General features: G+C 41.0%; 1 protein-coding gene across 1 annotated transcript in view; it reads left to right on the top strand.

Moving 5' to 3' along the window:
* Positions 1-90: 90 nt before the first annotated feature.
* Positions 91-19812, top strand: part of Stpg4 (sperm-tail PG-rich repeat containing 4) — a 37437-nt gene continuing 17715 nt past the window's right edge. The window contains exons 1-3 of the mRNA XM_074049014.1: positions 91-4215; positions 6444-6503; positions 7521-7778. Coding sequence (XP_073905115.1) covers positions 4135-4215; positions 6444-6503; positions 7521-7778 — 399 coding nt within the window. The 5' untranslated portion in view covers positions 91-4134. The remainder of the gene's footprint in view (positions 4216-6443; positions 6504-7520; positions 7779-19812) is intronic.

Here is a 19812-nt window from a genome sequence, read left to right as displayed (position 1 = left end):
TAATTAACTGAAGAACAGTATGTGGAATTGGTTTCTCCTTAGTTTAATCCACATAACTGTATAGGAATTGACATAGTAGGTGTTTAGTGTTTCCCGCCTTTTAAAATATATATTATGTTTGTCCATGATGACTTCAGCCACACAGTGATTTTTCAATTGTTAAAAATCACTATTTGGGGAGGGTTACTCTGTCTGGTTTTACCTCTGTTTCCTAACTTTGCAGTCAGTGTGCTTTTTAATTCAACTAAGACACTTGCAGGTAATCAAGTACAGGTAGGTGCTTTAGGATCACGTTGGCAGTGAGTAAGAAGACTTATCTTAATTTTTGCTTCTACCAGTTGCTTTCTCTATAATTTAAACTACTGAAAAATGTGGTTATCAGGGTTTTTGTGTTGTTTTAACTATACCTTTTAAATACTTAATGAAAGCAAGCTAAAGCAAAGACTAAAACTTTTATGTATGGTTGTTACCTACTTACTACAACAGTCCACAAGGTTTTGAATTTCCCCAGGAGGCAATTCATTATTTGGCAGGTTACTGTCCCATCTTTTTAGAACAAGGAAATTGACAGTCAGTCATTGCTAATCCTAACAGAAATGTTACCATTTATTGGGCAGGTGATCAACTAAATAGATTTTTTTTTTTTTTGCAGTTTTGGGGGCCCAAACCAGGTCTTATACATGAAAGACGAGCTCTACCACCGCACTGAGCTGCATTCCCAGCCTTTTATCTAAATTGTTGGGATGATCACTCTAATGAAGCCCCCTTTGTTAAATGTGCTAAGGCTTTTAAAGGGCAATTCAAACAAGGTATCTGGTGGAGTAAGAATTCATATTTCTGGCAGAGGCATTTTCTCCAGGGTGTAAAACCTGGGCTTTCAAGTTTTACTGCAGCAATGTTTAAATCGGCTCTGTGTGATCTTGAAGAGGCCTGATACCCAAGCTTGAGTTGTCTTACCTATAAAACAATTGTAATTTGCTCATCTGGTTTCTAACATCATACTTTGTAAAATATTCATGAAATGGAGCTTAGAACAGCATAATCCTTGGCATTTTGCAGTAAGTGCTCAATTACTATACTGTTAACATCAGTTAAGATCCTATGAGATGAAAAAATTGAGTAGTTAATTTCTTTTTTTTTTGGTAGAATGAGATTTGAACTCTGTTTGCAAAGCAAATGTCCTACCACTTGAGCCACACCACCAGTCCATTTTGCTCTGGTTATTTTACACAGGCTGGCCTCAAACCTCAAACCTGATCTCTGCCTGATTACAGGCGTGAGCCACTGCCCCACAACCTGGGCAGTTAATCTTGATGTTTCAGCAGTTTGAGGTTCATAAAAGTCAATACCAAGATATGAGTAACAAGGAAGGGCAAAACATGTTTTGGAATCTGGTGTCTTTTTTTTTTTTTTTTTCCCCCTTCAGTGACAAAGGATCAAATCCAGGACCTTGGACATGCTAGGCAAGTGCTCTTTTACTGAACTACATCCCCAGCCCACTTGTATGTCATATTGGTGGTTTTATGAGTGTCACAAGTAGGCGTTATCTTGATTTATACTATAGAAAAAGTATCAGTTATTTAACTGACTATGATCTGTGTTCAAAGCTCATTTGTACTATTTTCTGTAACAGTCATACCTGAATCCAGGACTATAATTTCAAAATAACACCTTTAAGTCTTAACCATGTTATTAGTTTTATATTAGCACACTCATGGCAGTTACTGTTTCTGTAGCATGTTCGCTGTCAGATAATTCTACCACTAAACCATCACTATTTGAGTTGATTATCCTCAGGTGTAATTTTCCTGAAAATTTTCAAGAGAAGAAAAAATTTTAAAGATCTGATGAATAGCAGAGGCACTTAATGGCTCTAGTTACTATAGTCTTGAGTTCTCAAAGGAGAAAATCCTCTTCCCTTAAAAGCATTAGGTTGCCCTAAAAGTAAGTGATACTGTACATGACAATGTTTTGTTTTGTTTTGTTTTTGGCATTACTGGGGTTTGAACTCAAAGCCTCATACTCCTTAGGCTCCTTAGGCACTCTTGTCACTTGAGCCATACCTTCAGCCCTGGCAATGTTTTCTTAAGAGGACATTTTGTTTATCCTACATGCTTAATCTATTTTATAGGTAAAGTCCTTGAAGTTCACCCATGCTGTTTCTATGTTGGAGATAAACTATTTTCTCATCTAGCTGTTCCCTTTGCTTTCACACCTTGTATGGGTTTCTGGATCTCTCTGTACCTTTCATATTTTAGTCTCTAGGGTCCCAGTCCCTAGTCTGCTGAGCCAGTTTTACAGGCTCAGCCAAAATGAGAAAGTGAAATGAGATACTGGGATGGATTTGATTAATCCATATTTGTGAGGACTTGTGTTAATTTTCCTCTTAGCCATTTAATTTCAAATCCTTTAAAAGAAAAAAATATATGTGTAGGGTTTTTTTTAATTCATTTATTCACATGTGCATACATTGTTTGGGTCATTTCTCCCCCCTGCCCCCATTCAAGTCCTTTTAAACTTGGTGCCTGGTCCTTTTTAAAAATGAATTTAAGGTCCCAGTATTTTAAGAGAAATTAGATGAAATCCTCTAGTCCCTTGTTCCTCAAAAAAGCTACCCCACAGAGTTAACCTGGGAGCTTATTAGAAATGCAGAATCCTAGGCCCTGCCCTGGAGTTGGAGTCAATTTGCATTTTAACAAGATCACCAGATGTTTTGAGAGCACTGCTGTAGTCCATTCTCTGGCTTTATTCACAAACAGGGAAACTGGTCATTTACTCAAAAAATACTTTAGTCCCTCTTATGTTCAAGGGACTCAGAATTAAATACCAATCAATTATTTGGATATGTTTAAAATTGGGAGAAATGATTTATCTAAATGAATCTAATAAAGATGGGCACCTGGTTCTTTGGAACAGATGTATTAGGTCTTTGAGGACTACTCAGGAGTTGACTCTTCCTTTGGCAAGTGGTCAAAGAAAGGAACAGCATTTCCTGCAGAAGGAAGGTGTGAAGAGTGTGAAGAGTGAGCTTCTAATGGAGCAGAGGTGAGGGCTTGGGTTGTAATTTCTGTTTTTTGTCCTAAAGATAACACTTACTGAATGCATTATGCCAGACATGGTTACTAACATAACCACAATAACCCCATGTGGATAGGCACTTCTTCATTTTCCCCTTTTTAGGCAAGGAAACAAGCACAGAATAAATCATAGCAAGTGCAGCTCCTGTTCAAATCCTGCCAGACAAGGGAGAGGAAAGGGACTCAAGAATGAGGGGGAGTAACCAATGTAGCAATAAGAAATGAAGACTATCTTTGATAAAAGCTGAAAATCTCCCATTGGGTTTGGCAGTTGGATCCTTGACAAGTTTATAAATGCACATTTTGTGTTGTCTTGAGACAGGTCTTGTTTTGCTGCCCAGACTGCCTTGGAACTCTATTCTGCCTCACCCTCCTAAATGCTGGGGTCACAGTCATAGTCACAATGTGTGACTATGTTACCTTTGGAAGTTTGTGAAGAGGGCCGAAACTTATTGATGTATAGAGGGCACTGGGGCTCTGGAGTCGGATCTGGGTTTGAATTCTGGCTGTGCAGTGTCTGTGCTGCCCAATCAACTACACTACATTGGATACCTTGGCCTCACGCATCAGGTGGGACTCATACCTGCTTTGCTGTGAGTTAAGTGCTGTTTTTTAAAGAGAATGATTCGGGTTGAGAAGCAGCTCCAACCCAGAGAGGCCCAAGTGAGAAGGAAAGGGGTGCACAGCTCGTGAAACCAGCTGGCTAGTGCTCATGTTGGGAGGAGCTTAAAAACCCTGGCAGAACGTGGGCTCCACTGCAGACTTCTGCCTTAACGCCAAGTATGCCAACTAAGCAGTCTCCCAGCCCGGGCTGCGGGGTTCGGGTGACTGGGGAGGGCTGATGGAGATCGGGGGTTCGCTCAAGCCCTGACCTGCCCGCCTTGATTCGGGCCCTCCAGACTTGAGCACACTTGCGTGAGTGGAACGGTCTCGCTGCGGGTCCGCGCCGGGGAGACGAACCCGCGGCCTCTGCGCACGCCAGTTCACTGGGACGCCTGCGCCGTCCTCGCCTCCTAGCAACCTGACGCCAGCCAGGCCCGGGACGGGGCAGGCCGCCATGGAGCAGCCAGTCATCTCCATCACCTCCGCAGTTCTAAGAGACGATCTGGGGCTTGGAGACTCGCTCATCGGGATCCCGGTACGGCCGTCCCCCGGCCGCCAGGCCCTGCCCTTAGCGGCCGCTGTCACCCAGCCCTGGAGCCCTTGGCTGCCGCTTCAGGAGGCCCTCTCCCGCCCTTGTCCACACTGCAGCTCCTTCTTCCTATTTGATCTGCAATGTATTCCCTTTCGCCTTGCTGCCTCCCTTCTCGACTTCATCCCTTGTGTTCTTACTGCTTCAGTGGACGATGACATTTCTTCCCCTTTCCTCTCCCACCGTGCCCGAGGCGCCATTCCCAAGCACTACTACTGTAGTAGTGACCCAAGAATTTCCTTGGGTTAGTTCATAAAGTCTTGGGGTGAAGGATGTGTAGTTTTATCTTTCCCCTTTAAAGTGAATTTCAGTGGCAGGTGGTGCCTTGGGCCACCGCAGCCGGTTACCTGGCTTGACTTTTTGTTGTGCTGACCTCTCCCTGCTCTCCCGCCCATCTCCCCCCTCACTTAGGAGGTGGGTCACCTGACTTGACTTGCCCAACAATGTCATCTTTCTGAGACTATAAACCCTGCCCCAGACGATGCAGCATAAATCTCACATAGGAATGTAGGAGAAGAAATTTGGACTGAGCAGTATGCATGAAGCCATTTTTAAGAAAAATGGACGTATTTCATAGTTAAAGTCCAGTTGAATAGTGGATTCCAGTTATGAATCAGGAAGGAATAATTGTATCAGGTTTTTTTAACAGACTAGATTATTACTTTTAATGCATTCTTCCTAACTCATGTTTCATAATAATGACAAAAGCATTATAAAATGGAAGTATGTTAATGTTTTTTCCCTACTAGAAACAGTACAAAAGGAAAAAACCAAACAGCTCTGTTCTGTGGACAGGGGCTGAAACAAATGTAATAGTAATAACTGAGTTGTAAATTACTTACTATGGAAGATGAGAGCTTTCCTGGAAACTGAGAAATAGCAAAACCATCTGCGTCTTACCTTGGCAGATGAGTGTTAAAAGCTACCACTTACTAAGCATTGGTTATGGGTACAAGTCTTTTTGGGGGGGCGGGTATTAGAATTTGAACTCAGGGCCTTGCGCTTGCTAGGCAGGTTCTCTACCACTCAGGACTCCATCAGCCCTAAGTCTTTTTTAATTAGTGTAAATGACACAAAATGGCATTTTCATACATACATATAGTGTACTTTGATCATATTCAGGAGTGCAAGGCTTTTGGTTTTTTTTTTTTTTTTTTAGACAGGGTCTCACTATATAACGACCTAGGTTGGCCTTGAACTCACTATCCTGCCTCAGCCTCCTGCGTGCTGGGTTACAACCACACCCAATGTGGGTGTGATTCTTTTCTCTTTTTGGGGGAGTACTAGGGGTTGAAAAAAGAGCCTCACACTTGCTAGGCAGGTACTCCCCCAGCCCTTTTGCTAGATAGTTTTCAGATAAGAGTCTTACACGTTTCCTCTGGGCTCAGCCTATAATGTGATCTTCTACCTACGTTTCCCACATAGGTGGGATTACAGATGCATACCACCACACCCCACTTCTCTGTTGAGACACGGTCTGGCAAACTTTTTGCCCAGGCTGGTCTTGAAGTGCTATCCTCCCAATCTCCCTCTCCTGAGTAGCTGGCATGCAGGTATGAACCACTGCATCCAACCATAGTGTGAATACAATGATACTTTACCATTATGCCAACTCTGGTACTACCTTCTTTTTATATCCCTGTGAGCAACTTGCCCAAAGCACTTAGCTGCTAAGTGAAGGAGTTGCGGCCCAAGCTCAATTCTTTTCTTCCTAAGAACATCAAATTTTGTTATGTCTAATATCCTCACAACATCTCTGTGAGACGAGGGTATTTGTTACTCTAATTTCACCAAAGGGAATTTGTAGATATGTATATATTATACACACATATATTTATATATGTGTGTGTATATATATATATGTGTGTGTATATATATATATATTTTTTTTTTTTTTAGTGATACTGGAGTTTGAACTCAGGACCTCACACTTGATAGGCATGTACTCTACCACTTGAGCCACTCTGCCAGCACCAAAGGGAATTTAGATTTTTAAAAACATTTAAGATTATAAAAAAGAAATTTAAGGAAATATTTATGGGCAAAATTGATCATTATGTAGCTTTTATTTTAATGATAGCTCGTTGTTTTGGTACAAGTATAATTTCTTTAAGATATTTAATTTTAAAGGATTGCCTTTCAAATGAATAAGCATATTTTGTATTTGTTAATAGAAACCAGTCCAGAAGCATTCATCTTTTGAAAGAGAAGGATGGTGGAGAGTTGCACTAACAGTGTGTATCTTTTCAGTGTTTCTTGTCCAAATTACTTTTATTTCCATTAAGATTTTAATCAGTCTTGCCTTTGAAGTCAGTAACACTTAATTGTAAGAAAACAATGGTTGTTCAGATATACATGGCCTTATAATTTTAGTATTAGCATATGAATAAGAAATTAGCTTTAAATTTTGAATGCAATAAGAGCTTGGACAGTAAACAACTCTAGAGATTCAGGTGCTTTATGTAGCCCACCTAGATAAGGCCACCTACCATGTTGGTGGCAGTGCACAAGAAAGGAAAAACTTCCTTGCTGGAAAAGCGATTTGGTTCAGATTTTGGCGTAGGTGGTATAGAACCTATGAGAACATTTACTACTATGGTCAATGGATAGCATGTGTAAAAGCATGATGGTAACATACAAAAGAAGGACCACACCACCTACCTCTCAGAAGCTAGTAAAGAGAGCCCCGTTGATTAAAGCCTTCTTGGAACTGAACTAATTTTAATGGCAGAACTGGGTGAGTGCTTAATGGAAAGATGGCCAAGAACAGAAGAGAGAAAAACCTCTACTCCAGCCATTCAGTCACACTGTGGTTGTGACTTGACATATCAAACCTTGTCTTGCACTAAGCACACTGGATGCTCTGCCAGTTCAGCCACAGGCTTCCTACTTGAGGGCTAGTTAGCAACTGTAGTATCCACTAAGTGGGAGTAGGGTTGCTTTTGGTCAGTCAAGAAACTATGGTGAGTAGTATCACTTAAAGGCCTAAGATCTGCGGTCCAAGTTGAATCACAAATGAAAGTACATCCTGAAGTTACCTTTGAATAAGTTTACCATAATTCAGCAGTTGCTTCAGAAAGAGAATAATCATAATTCTTTTTTGAAATACTGTTCTGTCAAGAGTGTTTGTTACACTTGATAGAATTTCATTAAACTTGCAAACAAAGAGAAATGCTATTTAGAAATGACCTTTTCAAGAATGGTGCTTTAGGAAAAGTTACAGGTTTAAAAACGATGTCAATTTTCCACAGAATACTCCTATCCCTGGTACTTACCACTTGAAAACATTTATTGAAGAATCCCTATTAAATCCAGTGATCACGACCTACAGTTTTAAAAATGAAGGAAGGAAGAAGCCATCTCTTGTGCAAAGAAATGATCCAGTCCTAAATGATCTTCCCCACTATAGTCCTCCTGGCTTCCTAGACCTGTTAAATAAGCAAAAGGCCTCGTATGCATTCAAGGACAAGCCTCGGCCAAGCCCCAGCGCCCTGGTTTACAAAGATAAGGTAAAGCACTACAGAAAACAGGTTTTCTTTATGCATGGAGTGTCTATCCCACCCCCTCCAGTGGGAACCTCCAGGACGTCTTGCTCCCTATAGAAATCAAAGGGCTACCTCTTTGCAAATGTGTCCAGTAAGCTTTTTTCTGTGAGGAGAGCACCTGGTGAGTAATTTCTCCCTCTGGGATGACTCCTGGCTTGGGGAGTCTCTGAGATCTCATCTGTGGCTGGACCGTGCTCTGGCCTCTTCAAGCAGTTTATCTGGTCAACCCTTTTCAGGAGACAGCCCTGCTTCTTGGTAACATCCTTGTTGAAGCAGAAATGTAACTACATCCTCACAGGAATATCTACACACCTCAGGGCAGCACTTGCAGTTTTTCGTGATCAGGGGAACAACTCGATGGTAGAGCATGTGTTTGGCTATGCATAAAGCCTTGCATTCATCCTAGCACCAAAACACGGAAACGCATTTATTTTTCTTGGAGAAAGGAGCCTTGGTCACAGAAGGCTCAGATTCTAGTCTCAGTTCTGCCAGTGTATTATAGCATTGATAATGTAGAGCACGGCTGACAGCCTTGTGCTAGGCTGTAAGAGACTAGGTGTTCCTGACCCGGAAGTACTTAAGTAGCAATACAAAACAAAATGTACTGAGATAAATAATGCAGTTGGGGATGCCAAGGGTTAAGCTCAATGGAGGCTGGATTGAAAATCTGGAAAGTTCCCTGGATTAAGGAGGGCTAGGCTGGACCTTGACTCATAAGCATGTCTTTTTTCTTCTTTTAATTAGAATATATGCATTATGGGGGGGGGTAGTTCATAGTGACAATAGCAATTAGACTTATATTATATATTAGTTCCATTGCCCCCATCGTCTTCTCCCCCTCAACCCCACTTAAAGCAATTGCAAGAGGTTTTTTAGTCCTATTTTATAGAGGTGTATGAAGTCCATCAACCATACACTGTCACCTTAATCCCTTCATTCACCCTCCTCCCTACCATTACCCCTTCCCCACTGTACCTATTTTACAGTCCTGTTTCTTGTTAATACGTAAGTTGATGTTCAAAGGGTTTTCTCACTGGAAGCCCACTGTAGGTGGGCTTTACTTTGCTCAGTTCAACCCCTTCCATTACTCTCCCTTTACCTCCCACTCCCCATTGTTCACCAGCTTTCAATACACAATGTTTTTCGATACTACTGATGCTTTGTCACTCTCTTTTCCTTTTCCTCTTTCCCTGAGTTCCGTAGAGTAGTTCCACTGTTACAAACATGTTCTATGTATGAGTTTGTATGTGAGCATGCTTGTTTTTGTATATATGTTTACCTTTGGATCTATCTTCCACATATGAGAGAAAACACATGGCCTTTGTCTTTCTGAGCCTGGCTTACTTCTCTTAACATGATGTCCTCCAACTGCATCCATTTACCTTCAAATGCCATGTCATTATTCCTCATGGCTAAGTAATACTAAGCATGTTTTTTATGTGGCTCCTAGTGTTTACTGCAAGCTTCCATGTGCATTAGCTGCTTCTCTCTTAAGTATTCTGAAGTAGGCTAAGCAGATGTTACCTCCATTTTACATGTAAGAAAACTGAGGCACATGGAGACTGCGTCTCTTGTTCTAGCACATGGCTAATGGGTAGGTGAGCAGCACCTTGAACAAAGAGATGGCTCCTGAGCACAAATTCAGCCCTCTTCCCATGTGCCCCGCTCCTAGAGTGAGGAGTACAGTTTGGATCGGTGGAATCCCAAGGAGACATTTCCAGGGAGGAACATAGCTTTGTTGAAGGCATGGAAGTTGCAGGGGTGTGCCTGGCCTGTTTGAGGGAAAGATTTGTGACTTACACTTTGTTACTTGAGACTTCAGTCACTTGTTGCAGCTCTCTGTGCCTTAATATCCCCCAAATGGAAAAGAGCTAATAATAGTATCAATCTTAGCAACTTTATCAGAATGTTACTATGTTAGGGCAACTGGAAGTTAGCTACGAACAAGGGCTTGTAGCTCAACATGGCGGTGGGTCGGGGAGGGCACACTTGTAACCCCAGCACTCAGGAAGGTGAGGCAGAAGGAGTGTGAGTTGGAGGCTAACCTGGGCTTCATAGTGAGATCCTGTCTCAAACAAAACAAAACACCAAGGACCATGAAGGTAGACAGGATAGTTTCAGCAAGATGAGAGTTTATATATCCAACATGTAGTCCCTCCTACTGCTTTGCAAATCACAGCTGTGAAACGGGTAAATCTTACACTGATTGCTTCAGCAGATGGATACAAACACTAAATTATACTTGGGCTTTTATGGCTTGGTATCAGGTAACTAGTAGACATGTGAAATTGTCCTGGCCACCTCAAATGCAAAGTCATTATTTTATACTTTCCTTTGCTGTTTACTCCCCTCTGCTTCCTCCCTTGCTCTGAGGGGGCTCTGAGGGTTGGCCAAAAGCCCACCATGGAAAGGAGAAAGCATAGAAGGTTGGTATTAGGCAAAACTAAAATCTTTTTTTTCTTTTCTTTTTTTTTTTTTTTTGGCAGCCCGGGGGTTTAAACTCAGGGTCTTACCCTTGCTAGGCAGGCGATCTCCCACTTGAGCCACTCCACCAGCCCAAAACTAAAAACTTTTTTAAAAACCAAAGGAATTTAGCTTACCAACAGGAATGGAGAAGCCTTCTGAAAACATACTTTTCTTTCTTTTCTTTTCTCCTCTTCTCCCCACCTCCCACAAAGGATTAAGCTCCAGAAACTGGAAGAATTCAATGTTTTGCTATTTTAAGGCATATGAGATTCTGTTCACAAGGGGAGAGATATTCAGATGTAACATTGTTTATTCACCTATAAAATTCAAAATTCTGGTGTTTTAATAGCAGCACACATTAGAACTCGCATCCTCCTACCTCAGCCTCCTGAGTGCTGGGATTATCAATATGTGCCACCATGCCTGGCATGCAGTAACTTTTTGCTTATCACCAGAGAAATAATATGTGTTCACTGTAGAATATAGGTACAGCAATGGGGCCAGCTCTCTCTCACTGACCTGCTTTGCCCCTGGGTGACAGTCATCCACCAGCCTGGGGTTTCTCCCCTCATTTCTTGCTGATGTCAGCTCCCTGTGCTCACTGCTTCTCTCCTGTCAGGTTCCAGTACACATGGCGGTGATCATCCAATGACTGGCTTCTCAATGTCTTGACCTCTCCTCTTTGATTTGCAATGATTTTTTTTCATGGCCCATAATTTCACCCCTTCACAATCTGAATTACATGAGTCCTGATCTCTGGTCGTACTCTAGCTTGTGTCCCAGCCCCCGTAATTTTTTCCATTACCCCGCCTTCCACCCTTTGATTGCCCCAGCTTTTTCTTCCTCAGCCCTCTGCTGTTTTCCTTGCAAGCTTCAAGTCCAGAGCTTCAAATCTATAGTTACTCGGCATGCTTTGCCAGTTGTCTTGGCTCTGACTGCTTACCTCTTGCTTGTTTAGCAAAGCCACACCCTGGTTAAATCTAACTGCTCACCTGGTAGCTGCAACCATGTGGCTAAAGAACCAGTCTCGTTTTAAACTCTTAGCCTCCAATGGGCACCAAATGGACTTTCCTAGTTGGTTTGTCCTCCCCACTTCCTGCATGGCCCTATCCCACATCTGCCCTGTTTCTAAGCTCTAACACCTCCTTAGGGTTTGCTTTTTCCCAGCCTTCTATGCTGTCTCTGCTCCTTCTCCCCAGCCTCAAGTCGGCTAAGTCTGCCAGTTCCAGAATCTCCCTACAGAGAAGGGGACCCATCTGTAGCCAGTGAGTCGGTACTGAATTAGGTCAGCAGCCCAAAAGAAGGTGGAGTGCTACCACTCTGCAGATGCCAGGGAGCTTCCAAAACACGCTCACCACTGTGTGGTCTCAAAGGGCAAACATGAGTCCTGTTTTTTGTCATTTTTACCTATTTGATGACCAAAAGTTTAAGTATGCTGACACCCAATACTGGCAAAGAGGACACAGGCACAGATATTGTCCTGCATTGTTTGCACGGATATCACTTAGCAAAAATATTCTGGAGGGCAATTTGGCAGCCTAGATATACCTTCAATGCATAATTTACCTTATGGATGGTCTTAACTAAATTACAGTGAGCTATTTATATAACACTGCAGCTTTGTTTGTAATTTCATTTAAAGGACTAAATATTGCTACATTCATGCAATAGCATACTGTTAGGCATACTATTGAAAATAATAAGGTGTTCATATGAAAGTGTTTCAAGTTATTAAGTGAAAAAATCAAGGTGTAGCCTTGTGCTGCTTGCTCACGCCTGTAATCCTAACTACTCAGGAAGCAGTGATCAGGAGGATCACAGTTCAAAGACAGCCCAGGCAAATAGTTTGTGAGACCCTATCTCAAAAAACCCTATCACAAAAAATTGGGCTGGTAGAGTGCCTCAAGGTGAAGGCCTTGAGTTCAAGCCCTAGTACCCCCCCAAAAATAAAAAATAAAAACAAAGTGTAGGTTAATTTTGTAGCATAATCCCATTTGTATAAATGAAAACAAGTATTCATACATATGATGTTTAGTGCATTCTGTTTTTTCTTGACAGACACATAATCATTAATTGTGGCTTACATTTGCAAAGTAGGGGTTTGATGGGAGAAGAAAGAGACTTGAACTTTTTCTTTCTGTGGTTCTTGACTTGTTTTCACTCTTTTTTGTGGTACTGGGATTTGAACTCAGGGCCTTATGCTTATGAAACAGGCACTCTACTACTTGAGTACTGCCCCCCACTTTGACTTGTTTTCAATGCATAAGTCATACTTTCAGTCATGCTCATTTGTAAAGAACTCAATTTTTTTTTCAAAATAACATTTTTTTCTCTTAAGTGTTCTTTTTCTTTATATGTTCCATTTTAGAAGTTCTCTTATTTACTTCCCTCGGTTGGGAATATTTTGATGAAAATTACAACTAAACAAAAGACATTTAAAATTATATGAAGGTTGTGTCCCAGTTAGTTTTAGTATTATCTTGTAAGATGAAGCCCATGTAAAAATCAAACAGATTTGGTGACTCTGTCCCCTTCCCACTGGATATCTGCTTTAGGTCAAAAGGAAGCAGCCACCTGGAACACTTGTCCTACTAAATGGTTGGTTAGCGGGGGTGCTAGCCACCTTGAGACCTCAAGACTTAAATGTGGGGATAGCAAAGAGCTGAAGGTAGAGATAATGGAACAATTTGTTGTTCATTTAAAGGAAAAAAAAATGGCCCTCAAAGTTGGCTTATTTAGCAGATTTGTTTGAGAGGAACTTCTTAAAGAGCCACTGCAAGGCAAAGCAATGATTGTCACATACAAATATGTCATGAGTGTAGCAAATGAAAGTGGAGTTTGAAAATTGGATATAGAGAATTTATCTCAGAGACTGCAATAAGTTGTTTTTTGTGGAAGTTACAAGATAATGGTAAAATTAAGGCTAGTAATTGGTATCGACAGGCATGCTTCTTTTTTGATACAGTCCTGTGTTGTCTGTTTCTCAGACTTTAAGACATCTGAGCGGTGAGTCACTGTGTTTTCATATGACTGACCAAAGAGACCTCGTTACTCAGAGAGGAGATACACCATGGAATTTTTCAGTAGTGGCTGGGAATGCCACACTTGCCAGCCCTTTGGCTGCGTTGGTTTTAGGGTTATTCTCACGGGAATCTCTTTCCCTCTGTCCCACCTATGATGGGTCTGGGTTCCACCAAATAGTGTCTCACCAACTTCTGGTTTACAGTTCTACAAGTGAGTAGCTTAGACGTTGCAGCGCCATCCTGATGACAAGTTAAAAGCTGAACAAACTGAAAAATCAAATCCTCTTCTCCGTAAGAGAAGTGAGGCATACTGCTGCCTACAGAATGGGAGAGATGGCAGAGCCGCAGAGAATCACAGCCTTCCACAGCAGAAATCTCCCCAGGTACATGGCTGAAAGCTTGGGGGCCAAGCCCAAGACTTAAGTGTCGTGAGAGAACCCAACCACAGGAGTCCCCGTGCTTCCCTGGGCTCTAACTTCAGATGCTCAACCAGATTTCCAGAGTAAATGTCAGAGAATAATCTTTCATGCCTCTACCAGGGTGACAGGAAGAGGAAGAATTCTGAAGTAAGTCAGAGTACTTTCTTCACAAGGCCTGCCCTCAGGAGAAACTTTCCAACCAGAGCCTTGCGTCGTGGAGGTCATCAGAGTCCAGCATGCCTGCAGAAAGAGAAATACCCAACCCAGCCACCCTAGTCGTCCTGTCTCTCCTTAGGGGAGGGTGCCGAGAAAATCTTGTGAAATGGCATCCAGAGAGAGGCACGGCCTCGGCTAAAGGATTGAGAGCAATTACAGAATTCTAGAACAATCCCCTCCTCCTCACCTTGCCGCCAAATCACTAAAGGCCTATTTACAGTCGCTCCTTTCATCCAGTATATCTTGTCTAGCCACCAAGACAAAAAACCAAAAACGACATGGCATACTAAAAGGCAAAAAACCAGAGACTGAAGAGGCTGAACAAGCAACACAATCAGGCATGGGAAGGATATTGGAATGATCAGATCAGTAATTAAAAAAAAAAGTGATATGCTAAAGGCTCTCGTGACAAAGTAGACAACACTCGAGAACAGATGGGCAATGGGTGCAGAGGTATGGAAACCCTAAGAAAGGACCAGAAAGAAATGCTATATATCAAAACCACTGAACACAGCTGAGGGAACAATCTCTGAGCTTGAGGTTAGCTCAGTAGAAACTCCAAAACTGAAAAATAAAAAGAATGAGGGCTGAAAAAAATCCCTCAGAATATCCAAGAACTGTGGAACAACTGTAATGTGTAATACATGCAAGATGGAAATACGAAAGAAAAAGAGAAAAAACCAAGAGAATAAAGATTTGGGGTTGGGGGGGAAATGGCTGGGAATTTTTCCCAAACCATAGATCCAAGACGCTCCAAACACCAAACAGGATAAATGTCAAAACAATAGGTAGACACATTCAAGCCACAGAAAATCAAAGATGAGGAAAAAAATCCTGAAAAAAAAAAAATTCTGAATGAAGCCACCTGTAGAGGAATGAAGGCAAGCATTGTACCTTCTCCGCAGAAACCTGCGAGCAAGCAGAGGCTGGGATGAAGTATTAAAGTGTTGAGAGGGAAAAACCCACCAGGCTGGAATTCTATATCCTGTGAAACTACCCTTCATTGCAGAAGAAATAAAAACTTAGAAATTAAAGGAATTTGTGGCCAGTAGACCTGCTTTGCAAGAAATGTTAAATTTGTTAGGAAGAAGAAATATGATATAGGTCAGAAACTTGAATATACATGAGGAAATGAAGAGTCTTAGAAGAAAGAATAAATAAAAGTAAAATAAAGTTTTAACTTTATTTGCTTAATTCTTTTTTTTGTTTTTTTGAGACAGGCTCTTAGCTATGAAGTCCAAGTTGGCCTTGAACTCATAAGAATCACATTTTAACCCTATTTTTAAATTCTTAATTGATCTACAATATGAGTTTATTCAAAACAATAGTAGCAACATATCTGATCACATATGCTTATGTGTGTGTGTGTCTGCTTATATATTTATATAAGTGCCATAAATGATAATGGTGATACAAGGTATAGGAGGAAGAAGTTAGGATTACTTTTTTTTTGAGACAAGGTCTCAATATGCACTTAGGCCAGCCTCAAACTTGCTGCATATCCCAGGCTGGCCTCAAGTTCTTCAGGGCCTTGCCTCAGCCTCTTGAGTGTTGGGATTACTGGAGTGCATTACCACCCCTGGCAGGATTACTTTGTTATTATAAGGTACTCACACTATGCATAAAATGGTATAGGGTTGTTTAAAAGTACTCATTGTAAGTGTATTTTGTAGACTCTAGGACAACCACTAAAAAAGAAAATCCCCCATTTACACTAACCCAGGAGATCTAAGGAAGGAGAGAAAATGGAATAGCATAAAATGTTATATTAGAACTACAAAAGGCAGAGAAAAGTGGAAAACAAAAATAGGATCAAAGAACAAGCACAACTATTTTTTGGAAACTAACAAATATAGTAGATATTAGTTATATATTATATATTATAAACAATCACTTTGAACATCAGTGATCTAAATACGCCAATTAAAAGGTAGAGATGGTCAAAGTAGATCAACATAAAAGACCCAACTATATGCTGTCTACAGAAACCCACTTTAAATGTAAAGATACATATAAATTAAATTTATGGTGAAAGATATACCATGCTAACTAATCAAAAGAAAGCAGGGTTAGCTGTATTAATTTCGGAGACAGCAGACATTAAAGAAAATTATCAGGGATAAAGAGGGCATTAGCTAATGATAAAGGGCTCCATACTCCAAGGAGATAGAACGATGTATTAGGCACATGCCTAACAGAGTGACAAAATACGCAAGGCAAAAACTGATAGGACCAAAAAGAGATAAATTCCTATTATAGTTGGAAACTTCAACACCCCTCTATCAGAAATGGACAGATGTAACAGTCAGAAATCAGTAAGGACATGATTGGACTCAGAGCACCATCAACCAGCTAGATGTGATTGATGTTTGTAGGCTGACTTCCTCCAAAAACAGCATTCTTTACAAGTTCTCATGGTGAATATGGTGCAGATATTGTGTACACGTGTATGTGAATGGAAAATTGAGACCTGCTGTAATTGTTTCAGGATTAGGGAGAGGGAGAAGAGAAGAGACTTCTGGAAAGGGTGAATTCAAGTATGACATATTTGACATTATTATAAGAACTTTTGTAAATTCCACAAGTACCCACAGCTCAAAAAAAAAAAATTTTTTTTAAAAAACAAGTTCACATGGAACATTCACCAAGATAGACCACATTCTGGGTTATTATACACACTGAAACAAATTTAAAGGAATTAAAATCGTACAAAGTAGACTCTCAGACCACAGTGGAATTGAACAGAGATCAATAATAGAAAGATAACTTGATATTAAATGACATGCCTTTGAATAATTACATGGATCAAAGAAGAAATGCCAAGAGAAATTAAACAATATTTTGGACTAAATACAAATGAAGATACACTTTAACAAAATTCGTGGGATGTGCCAAAGGTTGTGCTTACAAGAAAATTATAGCGTGGAATGCATATATTGGAAAAGAAGAAAGTCTGAAAATCAACCATTTTTAGTTTCCACTTAGGAAACCAGGAACAAGGAGAGCAAATAAGTCCAAAGTAAGCAGAGAAAAAAGAAAGAACAAAAGCCAATGAAGTTGAAAGCATTGGTCAATGAAATAAAATGTTGACTCTTTGAAAATATCAACAAACTAATAAGCCTTTAGATTAACTGAAGAAAGGAGAGAAGACACAAACAACTAATATCATAAACAAAAGGGAGGATGTCACCAGGATCTCACGGATCTTAAAAGAATGGCAAAGGAATGCAATGAGCAATCCTCTACCCACAAATGGAACAACCTCGATGAAATGGACCAATTCCTTGAAAGACACATTCTGCCAAAACTCTGCTGAAGAAGTCAAATCAATGATAACCCTCCAAATCAGAAAATGCAGGCCCTTAGGGCTCATCGGTGTATTCTGTCAATCATTTAAGAAGAGATGATACCAATACTTTATAATACTTTTCCGAGGGCATACTTTCTAACTCATTCTATGAGATGGAATATTATTCAGCTCTAAAAAGAGCTGAGTTGTTAAACCATTTCAAGATGTACTAGAACTTACATGCACAGTACTGTCAACCTGAAAACACTGCATACTTTATGATTCTAGCTATGTTGTTATCAATCTTGTCAGCTCTTAGTGTTACCAGCTCAGCCCTGGGTTCTTTTGCTCAATTTGAGACAGAAATCATGAAGAGGCAAGAAATATCACCCACACAAGGCTTTGCTGGGGCTTCTGCTCCAGCATAATGGAGACAGCCCATGAGTTTGGGTTCCTGAACTGGCTGGCTGAGGACAGGAGGAATACAGCTTATGTAGAGAAAAAGGCAGGCTCATGCAGGTGCACGCACAGTCAGCAGTTGCACATGTTCCCAGGATTTCTGCACACATCCTGTCAGTTCTTGATGAGCACCTGGGTTTGCACTTGACATGGTGATCTGCCCATGCTCGGTGGGCTGGATCTGTCTTATGCTGGCTTACAAAAGATGGCGGAGATGCCTCCCCAGGGAGGTTATATATTGATCAAATTCAGGCAAATTGCGTCTGTGGCTGTTGCAGGAAAGCTTGAGGGAGGAATCAGCAGCCCCTGAACCTAGTCATTGTGGGAATATCTTTGAAGACAGCTTAAGTCATGGAGGAATTAGGAGCTCCCTATTCTGTCTCAATATGACACTCTAGAAAAGGCAAAACAGTGGAGACAATAAGATCAGCAGTCACCAGGAGTTAGGAGGGAGCGGGGGATGAGGGAGTAGCACCTAGAAGATTTTCTGTGTAGTGAAAATTCTCATTGCCTGTAATGGTGGATACGTGTCATTTTACATTTGTCCAAACCCATAGGATGTGCAACACCCAATGAACCCTAATGGAATTATGGGCTTTGAGTGATAATGATGTGTCACTGTAATTCATTGATTGTAACAAATGCATGACTTAGGTGGGGGCCATTGATGATGGGGAAGGCTGTGACTGTATGTAGGGGCAGGGGAAATCTCTGTACCTACCTCTTAATCTTGCTGTGAACCTAAGGCTGCTCTAAACAGTCTTAAAATTATATGTATTTATTCACTCCAAAAGCCTACTAAGTAGTGGAAGTTTGTTTGCTCTGTTTTGGTTTTTACCTTATGCTAGCTCTGTGACATTGATGTTGTTGAACTATATGACCACACTAATATTATTCTGCTGTATTTTAAGACCTCAAGCCACTACAAGATTTTTGAGCTCCTAATCAGTATGAATTGAAACATTAATGAGCTAGAATCAGCTTCTCTGAGCCTTATATTATACATTACAAATGAAGAAGTGTGGGGATTAGAAAGCAGTGTGTATGTGAGTGTATATATTCCATTAGACCTAAGAACAATGGAACAACCCAGATAAACAAGATTAATGTGGAGCAGAGGAACAGTCTCTCATGTAAGGCATAAAAGAAAAATCAACCCTCTCAGTTCTGTTAAATGGCAAAGAATGGACAATGCCAAGTATAGTAGGACAAACATAGATGCCACGGGTAGCACTTCATTGTAAAAATCTTATGTACATTGCTGAGTATAGATGAATAAACAGTTGCTTTCAGGTCTTCTCAATCCCCTTTCCAGTTTTCTTTCTTTTTCTCTGTGTGTGTGTGTGTGTGTGTGTGTGTGTGTGTGTATGAGAGAGAGAGAGAGAGAGAGAGAGACTGCACATATATGCACAGTTTTAAGATAAATAGAAAGCAAGCATCCATGTAATCAAAATCAAGAAAGAGGACATTCATTGCTGGCCCCCAAGAAAGATCCCTGCCTAAAACATGTTTCTGTAGTCTGATACAAAAATGCCTTTGTTTCCTTGTGTTTATTCTGTCAGATGGGCAATTAACAAGATGCAGGTGCATCAGACCTGTGTATATTTCATCATGAAATTTATATTTACTATTATCATGGTCTCCAGAAAAGCTGTCATGGAAATCAAAATTGTGTACTAACACGGGCAAGAAAGCTATGGGGTGAAAAGTATCAGCTGAATGGTCACGTGGCAGGTAATGCTAGGAGAAGTATGCTTCGTTTTCGGTGTTCAACAAAAGCAGTACTGTTTCTTAGAATCCCATGTGAAAATACCAGGAGGTGGAGAGTGATTGTCATTTCAGGAAGCAGTCTTCATAGGATTTGATGATGCAACTCCTCCCTGCCAACTCCTGCCACACAGGGAGCAGCAACCCTCCTCTCTACACTTCCCCACTCCTAACTCTCCCATCCCTCTCCCACCTCTAAGCTAACACTCACACTCGTAGACACAAAGACAGCAACCACAGAAGTTGCGACAACAGAGCCAGCCAGAGAGTTTGCAGCAAGTTTGCACATGGGCCCAGAGATCCATCCTTCTTGGAACGCCTTCCCTGGCTCTCCTCCAGGAAGTCCTTCTCTTCTGAAA

Source organism: Castor canadensis, chromosome 12, assembly GCF_047511655.1.
Source record: "Castor canadensis chromosome 12, mCasCan1.hap1v2, whole genome shotgun sequence".
NCBI classification, from domain to species: Eukaryota; Metazoa; Chordata; class Mammalia; order Rodentia; family Castoridae; genus Castor; species Castor canadensis.
This window is presented reverse-complemented; position numbering and strand designations above follow the sequence as displayed.